The 9,882-nt window shown below is 46.3% G+C and overlaps 1 protein-coding gene across 1 annotated transcript; it reads left to right on the plus strand.

The window, feature by feature from the left end:
* The first annotated feature begins 265 nt into the window (after positions 1-265).
* Positions 266-3,379, plus strand: LOC119322869 (LRR receptor-like serine/threonine-protein kinase GSO1). Its single transcript, XM_037596406.1, has one exon. The coding sequence runs from the start codon at positions 266-268 to the stop codon at positions 3,377-3,379; it is 3,114 nt and encodes a 1,037-aa protein (XP_037452303.1).
* Positions 3,380-9,882: the final 6,503 nt, after the last annotated feature.

Below are 9,882 nucleotides of genomic sequence, written 5' to 3' on the forward strand. Positions count from 1 at the left end.
TTTGGATGTAAGAGAGAGTAAAATAGCCCTACCTTGCAAAGAGGGGAAATGATTTACGAGAAAGAGCTACTAGTGGACCTTGACTTGAAATCAGTGGCCGGCAAAGAAATTTTCCAAAGGAAATAAATGCCACACCCCACAAGCAGCTGATACGCACACATACACACGGCGGAATACTTGTCGATCGTCTAAACCCCCTCCTGTTGGAAATAATCTCGAGTCCGAGTTCTACCAAATTAGCGTTAGTAGTCACACGCCATATCCAATGACGCCGCCGCCAGATGCCGCCTTCACCACTGGCATCCTCCTCGTCCTCGCCCTCTTGGTTTCTGCCGGCCGCAGCCATGCCACAACGGAGTCGGAGGCCGAGGCGCTGCTAGACTGGAAGGTCAGCTTGGGCGACCCGGATGTGCTCTCTAGCTGGGCCAAGGCCACGGGGCTTTGCTCCTGGCTTGGCGTATCCTGCAACAACACCGGCCGTGTCGAATCCCTCAGGCTCCAGGGGATAGGCCTCGCTGGCATGCTCAACAAGCTCAATACCACAGCTTTTCCCACCCTCATCGTGCTTGACCTCAATGGTAACAACTTTGTCGGCGTCATCCCAGCAAGCTTCTCACAGCTGCGCTCCCTTGCCGTGCTCGACCTCGGCAGCAACGGGTTCGAGGGCCCCATCCCGCCTCAGCTCGGCGATCTCTCTGGCCTTGTCGACCTGCGTCTTTACAACAACAACCTCGTTGGCGACATCCCGCACCAGCTCAGCAGGCTCCCCAGGATCGTGCATTTCGACCTGGGCTCCAACTTTCTCACCAACCCAGACTACGGTAGGTTCTCACCAATGCCCACCGTCACCTTCATGTCGCTCTCCCTCTGCTACCTCACCGGCAGCTTCCCAGAGTTCGTTCTCGAGAGCGGCAACATCACCTACCTCGACCTATCGGAGAATGATATCTCTGGGCCAATACCGAACTTGCTACCGGAGAAGCTCCCCAACCTCAAGTACCTCAACTTATCCTTGAACGCCTTCTCTGGCCAGATACCAGCGTCGCTGTCGAAGCTGAGGAAGCTCCGGGACCTGCGGGTTGCAACCAACAATCTGACTGGTGGCATTCCTGATTTCCTTGGGTCCATGTCCCAGTTGAGAGCTCTTGAACTCAGCAACAACCCGCTCGGTGGGACGATCCCACCGGGTCTTGGTCAGCTCCAAATGCTGCAACACCTTCACCTGAAGAACTACGGGCTGGTTTCCACTATTCCTCCACAGCTGGGCAACCTGGGCGATCTCAATTTTGCGGAGTTGTCAGTGAATGAGTTCACTGGTGCCTTGCCGCCGGAGTTGGCCGGGATGCGCAAAATGCGGGAGTTTGGCATTTCGTTGAACAAACTCACTGGTCAGATTCCTCCAGCTTTGTTCACGAGCTGGACAGAGCTCATATCGTTCCAAATATTTGGAAACTCGCTCACTGGGAAGATACCGCCAGAGCTCTGCGAGGCAACGAAGCTAATAATCTTGTATCTCTTTGACAACAACCTTACCGGTTCTATCCCAGTAGAGCTTGGCGAATTGGTGAGCCTGAATCAGTTGGACTTGTCCATGAATTGGCTCACGGGCCTTATACCCAGCTCGTTGGGTAAACTCACGCAGCTCATGAGGCTGTCGCTCTTCTTCAACCTGCTCACCGGACCGATCCCACCGGAGACAGGCAACATGACTGCGTTGCAAGTCTTGGATGTCAACACGAACTGTTTGGAAGGCGAGCTGCCCACCACCATCACATCGCTCAGGAATCTAAAATATTTGGCCCTATCCAATAACAACTTCAGTGGTACCTTACCACCGGACCTCGGGAAGGGATTGAGCTTGATCAACGCAATGTTCGCGAACAATAGCTTCTCAGGTGAACTACCACGGAGCCTGTGTGATGGGCTCGCGCTAATGAACTTCACAGCGAATCACAACAACTTCAGCGGCACGCTGCCGCCATGCCTCAAGTACTGCACAGGCCTATTTCGTGTGAGGTTGGACCAGAACCAATTCACCAGCGACATCTCAGAGGTGTTCGGTGTCCATCCCATTTTGGATTTCGTGGATATCTCAGGGAACAAGCTGACAGGGCAGTTGTCGACTGATTGGTCACGGTGCACAAATCTAACAATTCTATCGATGAACAACAATCGCCTGTCTGGAAACATTCCTGCAGCCTTCTGTGGATTGACCTCTCTCCAGTTACTGGATCTATCAAATAACCACTTCACTGGTGAGCTCCCAAGTTGCTGGTGGAAACTACAAGCACTGGTCATTATGGATGTGTCCAGCAATGGGTTTTGGGGTAAATTTCCTACTGCATCAATAAGCTTGAGCGAGTTCCCTCTCCAATCACTTCATCTTGCTAACAATAGCTTCTCCGGGGATTTCCCATCTATCATTGAAACCTGTTGCAGTAAGCTCATCACACTAGATCTTGGGAACAACATGTTCTTCGGCACTATTCCTGGTTGGATTGGAAGAAGTGTTCTTCTTCTACGAGTTCTGGGCGTCTCATCCAACAATTTCAGTGGCGTTGCTCCGTCCGAGATATCCCAACTTTCTAATCTGCAAGTACTTGACATGTCCAACAATAACTTTACTGGATTCATCCCGGGTACGTTTCGCAACTTATTTTCCATGATGGAACAAATGTCCTCTTGGACAGCAGAAACTTCTGAAAGGCATGACGTGGTCCAGTTGAGCCAGATTTCTATTTTTTCTCGGAGGACCATGCCACCTGATAACCCGTCGTCAGCAGATGAGTACCGAGAGAGACTTAACATTTTCTGGAAAGGCCGTGAGCAAACTTTTCAGAAAACAATCAAGCTAATGACAGGCATCGATTTATCGAGCAATCTGTTTCTAGGGGACATCCCCGAGGAGCTAACATACCTTCACGGTCTCCGATTCTTGAACTTGTCCAGAAATGATCTATCAGGCAGTATTCCAAAAAGCATTGGAAGTTTGGAGGTCCTGGAGTTCCTTGACCTGTCATGGAATGAACTTTCAGGTGCTATCCCTCCTAGCATCTCAAATTTACCATCCCTCGGCGTGTTAAATCTCTCCAACAACCACTTAACAGGGCCCATACCTACTGGAAGTCAGCTGCAGACACTTGTAAACCCATCGATTTACGGCAACAATCTGGGGCTTTGTGGCTCCCCGTTGAGCGTACATTGTCTGGATGAGGGAACTCAAGACCATAGACAGCAACTCGGAAGCGATGTGGGGTTGTGTTACTCTGTAATTCTTGGCGTTGTTTTTGGTTTTTGGCTTTGGTTTGGAGCTCTATTTTTCCTCGAGCCATGGAGGGTTTCCTTCTCCCGTTTTCTTGATAAGTTGTGCATCAAGTAAGGTTCATATCATCTGGTGTAATGTTGCTTTTCTGCTTTGCAACTGTAAACCAAGTGAGTAAATAATATCAGATTTAAAAAATACCATGCACCTTTGTTATCTCTTGTTAGCTGACGCAAGTGTTTATTTCTTCAGTCTGTTTGAAAAATAACTAACGCGTGATGCCACCATATTTCAATCCTGCAATTACGACATTAATCATCGATTTATTTCATTCAACAAAAACAAGTACCAATTCTACAAACTACAAATGGATAGAGTACATCGAGCCAACAAGTACAATGTTCAGTTCAGTACCTTGCTCCGGCTGTCCAGCAGGAGCGGCTGCGGCTGAGTGGCGAACCCGGAGGAAGCAGCAGCACATCAAACGGCGAGCAAGTGGCCACCGAAGCTGTGCTTCCGTGCCTCGTGCGCGCTCTCTGAGTCCTCTCGCCGGCGTGGAACAGCATGCGAGCCGCAGCTAGCTGTAGCAGACGGCGCGGGGTGCGGCCAGCCGGAACCGGGGAGCAGGCGGGGCGGAGGCACCGGTCGTTGGAGGTGGGGGAGCTTGACGGAGAGGTGGACAACGCCTCGCGGCGGCGCCGGAGAGCAGTCGGAACTCGGACGGGAGACGTCTGCTAATTGCTCGGTTGATAGATGGCCTTGATGGGCTATGTTTGGTTACTTTGAAGAGCCTTAACTCCACAGCAGGCCCAGCAAGACGAGGAATCGTTCGTGTTTACCTTCCTAGATCACGTGCCTCTCGATACCCACCACTATGTCATTGACCTTTTCCTATCCCAGTGTTTTCCCTCTAGTTAGGGTTTGTCTTTCTCCCGGAGGCGACCAGGCCGCCGTCAAGTTCTATCCTCCCCTACCACGTTCCTCTATCTCCGGCGATCGCCTGACGACGCTGGGAGCGGTCGCGTGCCGCCGCCTTGCTTCTGCTTGGCTAGGGAGCGGTGGAGTTAGGGTTCCCCCAACAAAAAAACCTGATCTGCCACGGCGGAAGTAGATGATGTTGAGGCAATGATGAGAGAGTTGGGACTGACGGAGGAAGACCTAGATGATGTGATCTTTGATGAGAAGGAAGCACCTTCGGAGGAGCCTAGATGGATCATGCTTGCCAAAGTCAAACACCACCAAGACTTATAGCCAGACCTGGTTTTATAGGAACATGCGATCGGCATGGGATGCTGCGCAGGAAGTGAAGTTCAAACCTCTTGAAGAGAATCTGTATACCGTCCAATTCGCATGCTTGGGAGATTGGGAGAGGGTGATCAATGACGGGTCGTGGAACTTCAGAGGAGATGCGGTTGTAATGGCTCGCTATGACGGGATCTCAAAGCCATCGATGGTCAAGCTGGAGACGATCGATATATGGATTCAAATCCACGATCTGCCCGACCTGTATGCCCATCTGATTACCCCTCTGGCGGCAAAAGTGGGGGAAGTCCTGTTTACGGAGCCCTCATCTCATGACCTCATTGGTAATTTCTACCGGGTCTGGGTGCGGATCAATGTCTCCAAACCTTTGAAGAATGTTGTATCCATGGTCAGAGAGGGGAAGAGGCAGATCTACAGAGTCAAATACGAAAAGCTGCCTGACTGGTGTGTCGTATGTGGTATGCTTGGTCATCTTTACAAGGAGCACGGGAACGGGATCCACCCTCCGTCTACCTTGGTTTTCAAGGACCTGCGAGCGAGCTGGCCATGCGTACAGGAAGAGGCCCGGGGGGAGGCCGTGGCAATCGTGGAGGTAGAAGGGGAGGCCACTCTGGAGGTAGAAACAGCAACATGTATGAAGAGGGTAATACTAGCTACTTTGGGACCAAGAACATGGGAAGAACAGGGGCGGCTGCAGCGCCGGGGACTGAAGATGTTGACATGGAAGATTTGACCAGGAAAAGGCTTGCGGCTGGACTGCTAGAAGGAACACAGAACAATACCGCAGGGCAGGGAACGACTATAGTTGACAATAATCCAGCTCTGGTGCCTTTGGGCAGCTCTGTTGTCAGTCCACCACCGACGAGAGAGTTGAAGAGATCGAAGACTTTTGAAGAAGGGAAGGAAGGATCAAACTCAGCAGTTAGGAACTTGGCGGGCTCCTTTGAGGAGCGCCGCCGGGCCCAATGAGTGCCATGTGCTGGAACTGTCGTGGAGCGGGCAAACCTGTGGCAGTCCGAGAGCTTCACGAGTTCGCGAGGAAGTTTGCCCCTACCCTGCTTTGTATTGTTGAAACACAGATTGCAGGATCGAGGGTAGAATCTTTAGCAAGTTCGATTGGCTATGATAATTCTCTTGCCATTGATAGTCAAGGTAGGAGTGGTGGAATTGGCCTTTTTTTGGAATAATGAAATAAATATTGAAATTCTCGGTTACTCTGGGTATCACCTAGATGTGTCTGTGGAAGAACAAGGGGAGGAAAAGTGGAGGCTAACTTGTGTGTATGGAGAAGCTCAAACCCACTTGCGCCATCAAACTTGGACCATACTGAAAAGCATTAGCACTTTGAGTGACTTGCCATGGATGTGCATGGGAGATTTCAATGAGGTTTTACGTCCAGATGAACATGAAGGAGTTGGACAACGTAGCAATGCACAGATCCAAGCTTTTAGAGACACGATTGATGTTTGCATGCTGCTAGACTTGGGCTATCAAGGCCATTTTTGGACATTTGAGAAGAAGGTCACCGGAGGGTCCTTCACGCGATGTAGACTTGATCCTGCCTTGGTCAACACAGATTGGATGGCAAGGTTTCCTTTGGCAGTGGTAACGCACGAAGAAGTAGCGACATCTGATCACGCAGCGACCATGGTTGACTGGGGTGGTAGAAAGGAACGACCGAAGCCACGTGATTTGAAGTATGAGGTGATGTGGAAGTCACATGAAGGCTTTCATGATGTGGCGACGGACGGATGGGACTCCGGACCGCCTTGTACCCCGGTGGGAGAGCTACGCCAAAAGCTTGCTGATCTAGCAGGGGATATGGCACGCTGGAGCACTGACACTTTTGGTAGCGTCCGGAAAGAAATCAAAACACTCAAGAAAAAACTGGAGGAGCTACGGACTGATCCTTTGCGGCTGGGACCGTCCCATATGGAGTTAAAGATCAATGAACGATTGATAGAGATGTATCACCGACAGGAAATATATAATGTGGCGCTAGAGGGCAAGGATTGAGTGGCTGGCAGCTGGAGAAAAAAAATACAAAGTTCTTTCATCTAAGAGCAAGTCTGCGCCGCACAAGGAACATGATAAAAGCATTGCAAAACTCCTTGGGAGCAATTGTGGTTGATCCTGATGAACTTAAAGAAATGGCCAGTACACTACAAGAAATATGTCAACTAGTGACCTTCTGTCAGTGACCCTAGAAGAATTGGTCATAGATCTATGACTATTTCAGACCAATTGATCAAAAGCTGTTCGGGGGGCTCCAAATCCTAAACCATTGCGACCATTTTGGTTAGAAAGGTCGTAATTTCCTTACACGAAATGGTCATAAAGCAAACAGTGCTGGTCCGCTGCCTTATTTATAGTTGTTAACGACCAATATAGATGGTCAAAGCCTTGTAGATTGTGTTGGGTTATGATGACTAGGCACCATCTCATCAGTTTTGCCTATGTGTCATGTCCATGTGTCAATTTTTGCCCTAGGTTGTGAAGCAACCTATATTTCTGTTATTCCAAAAATTCCCAAAAATACTCATAAATTATTTGGATCATATCTTCATCAAATATGTCAAAAACCTTCCTTGCCTAGTTCAAAAATAACTCAACAATATTCATTTTCATATTCTGTTCAGAGCAGCACTTTGTGAAGGAAGTACCACTTTGGCATGTCCAAATGGTATCCATTTTCTACAGTTCTTTCCTATGCCCAAATAACCATCCTCCACCAAAAGCCGGCTCAATCCATTCATTGTTTTGAGCCCAGCTTCAACATTCGTATTTATGTCCGGTGTGGTACCTTGCAAAGCAAGTACCACCTAGGGTCCTCCTTTTGAGCTGAAAATTTGTGAAGACGGTCTTCTTAGTAACTGATCATCCTCAGCCAAAACTCACGCCCATTAGCCATGTGCATTTCCCATACCGCTAATCAAACACTTTGCTGCTCATTCATGTTTGAGCATCGACCGGTCTCCTCGTGAGAATCTTATGTTCTGATTTTATTCCTAGCACCTACCTGGGGAGCGCCCAACCCACTAGACATGCCTAGGCCGCCCAGAACACATGGCAACTCCACGGTCACGCGGTGACCACGCGGCGGGCATGCGAGTTTACTCGCTCTAGAGTTGGGGCCCTCAGCCACCGTCCAAACCTCGACGTATCGCAAACAAACCATGTATTTATGATTAAATAGGTACTTACGTAACTAGAAATGATTTTTGGAAAAAATAAATAGAAAACTATGAGGCAGCTGCAGTTCAAATTTGGCCCACTTCCTACTGAATCGGCCGGAATTTGTCTTTTTCACCAGAGGTGGATCAAAACTTTTGACACCCAACCATTTTGACAATTGTGCATTAAATATGTCCTCGAATTTTAGAAAATGGATTTAGTCCAATTTTGCACCAAAATATGGTACGTCCTTCACAAAAAAAACTCATTTCAGGCACTCAAAAAATGGAAAATGAATTTTTCGTGCAAAGAAAACGAAAACTCCATTAGGAAACATTGTTTGAAATTCCAAGATGCTCCCTTGTGCACAATATGAGATCATCTGAACAAACTATGCCATGAATGTGGCCATAAGATTGATCATTTGGCTTGAAAGCCATGAATCGTCACGCATCATAGCTTGTTTCCGAGAACACTTTTTTAAAATAATTACCGTATTACAAGTTTATTATTTTTCCTGGAAACTTGGTCACATATAATGACACAATGCGAAGGTTTTCCAATTTTTTGATTTTTTTTGAATTTTTTTATGCCCGTTTCAAAATGCTGTCAAAACGGCGGGCTTGACTGTTCCTAGCTAGTGGTTGAATGTTGGAAAACTTTTGATGTTTCTCTGATTAAATAGGTACTTATGTAACTAGAAATTTTTTTTGGAAAAAATAAATAGCAAATTATGAGGCAGCTGAAATTCAAATTTGACCCGCTTCTTGCTAGATCGGCGAAAATTTGTCTTTTTCACCAGAGATGGACCAAAGATTTTGACACCCAACTATTTGATAATTTGTGCATTAAATATGGCCTGGTATTTTTGAAAATTGATTTGGTCCAATTTTGCAATAAATATATTGTAGGTCCTTCACAAAAAAAAACTCCTTTCGGGCACTCGAAAATGGAAAATGAATTTTTCGTGCAAAGAAAATGAAAACTCCCTTAGGCAACATTGTTTGGAATTCCAAGATGCCCCCTTGTGCACAATATGAGATCATTTGAACAAACTATGCCATGAATGTGGCTATAATATTGATCATTTGGCTTGAAAGCCATGAATCTTCACGCATGACAGCTCGTTTCTGAGAACACTTTTTTAAAATAATTGATGTATTACAAGTTTATTATTTTTCCTTGAAACTTGGTCACATATAATGACACAATGCGAAGGTTTTCCAATTTTTTGTTTTTTTTTGAATTTTTTATGCCCGTTTCAAAATGCTGTCAAAACGGCGGGCTTGACCGTTCCTAGCTAGTGGTTGAATCTTGGAAAACTTTTGATGTTTCTCTGATTAAATAGATACTTATGTACCTAGAAATGATTTTTGGGAAAAATAAAGAGTAAACTATGAGGCAGTTGCAGTTCAAATTTGACCCACTTTCAAATGAATCGGCGGAAATTTGTCTTTTTCACGAGAGGTGGATAAAAACTTTTGAAACCCAACCATTTGGTCAATTGTGCATTAAATATGTCTTAGTATTTTAGAAAATTGATTTGGTACAATTTTGAACCAAATATATTATAGGTCCTTCACAAAAAAACTCATTTTGGGCACTCGAAAAATGGAAACTGAATTTTTCGTCCAAAGAAAATGAAACCTTCCTTAGGCAACATTGTGTGCCATCCTAAGATGCACCCTTGTGCACAATATAAGATCATTGGAACAAACTATGTCATGAATGTGGCCATAAGATTGAGCATTTGGGTTGAAAGCCATGCATCTTCACATTTGACAGCTTGTTTCTGAGAACCCTTTTTAAAAATAATTGTCGTATTACAAGTTTATAATTTTTTCTGGTAACTTGGTCACATATAATGACACAGTGCGTAGGTTTTCCATTTTTTTTCTTTTTTTTGAATTTTTTATACTCGTTTCAAAATGCGGTCAAAATGGCGGGCATGACCGTTCCTTGCTAGTGGTTGAATTTTGGAAACCTTTTTGTGTTTCTATGATTAAATAAATACTTATGTACCTAAAAGTGATTTTTGGAAAAAATAAAGAGCAAACTATAAGACAATTGAAGTTCAAACTTGACCCGCTTCCAGCTGGATCGGAGGAAATTTGTCTTTTTCACGAGAGGTGGATCGAAACTTTCGACACCCAACCATTTGGTCAATTGTGCATTAAACATGG

This window comes from Triticum dicoccoides, chromosome 6B, assembly GCF_002162155.2.
Source record: "Triticum dicoccoides isolate Atlit2015 ecotype Zavitan chromosome 6B, WEW_v2.0, whole genome shotgun sequence".
In the NCBI taxonomy this organism is placed as follows: domain Eukaryota; kingdom Viridiplantae; phylum Streptophyta; class Magnoliopsida; order Poales; family Poaceae; genus Triticum; species Triticum dicoccoides.

Excerpts from the sequence above, each read along its gene's own strand:
- LOC119322869 (XM_037596406.1), top strand. The coding sequence starts at position 266 with ATGACGCCGCCGCCAGATGCCGCCTTCACCACTGGCATCCTCCTCGTC.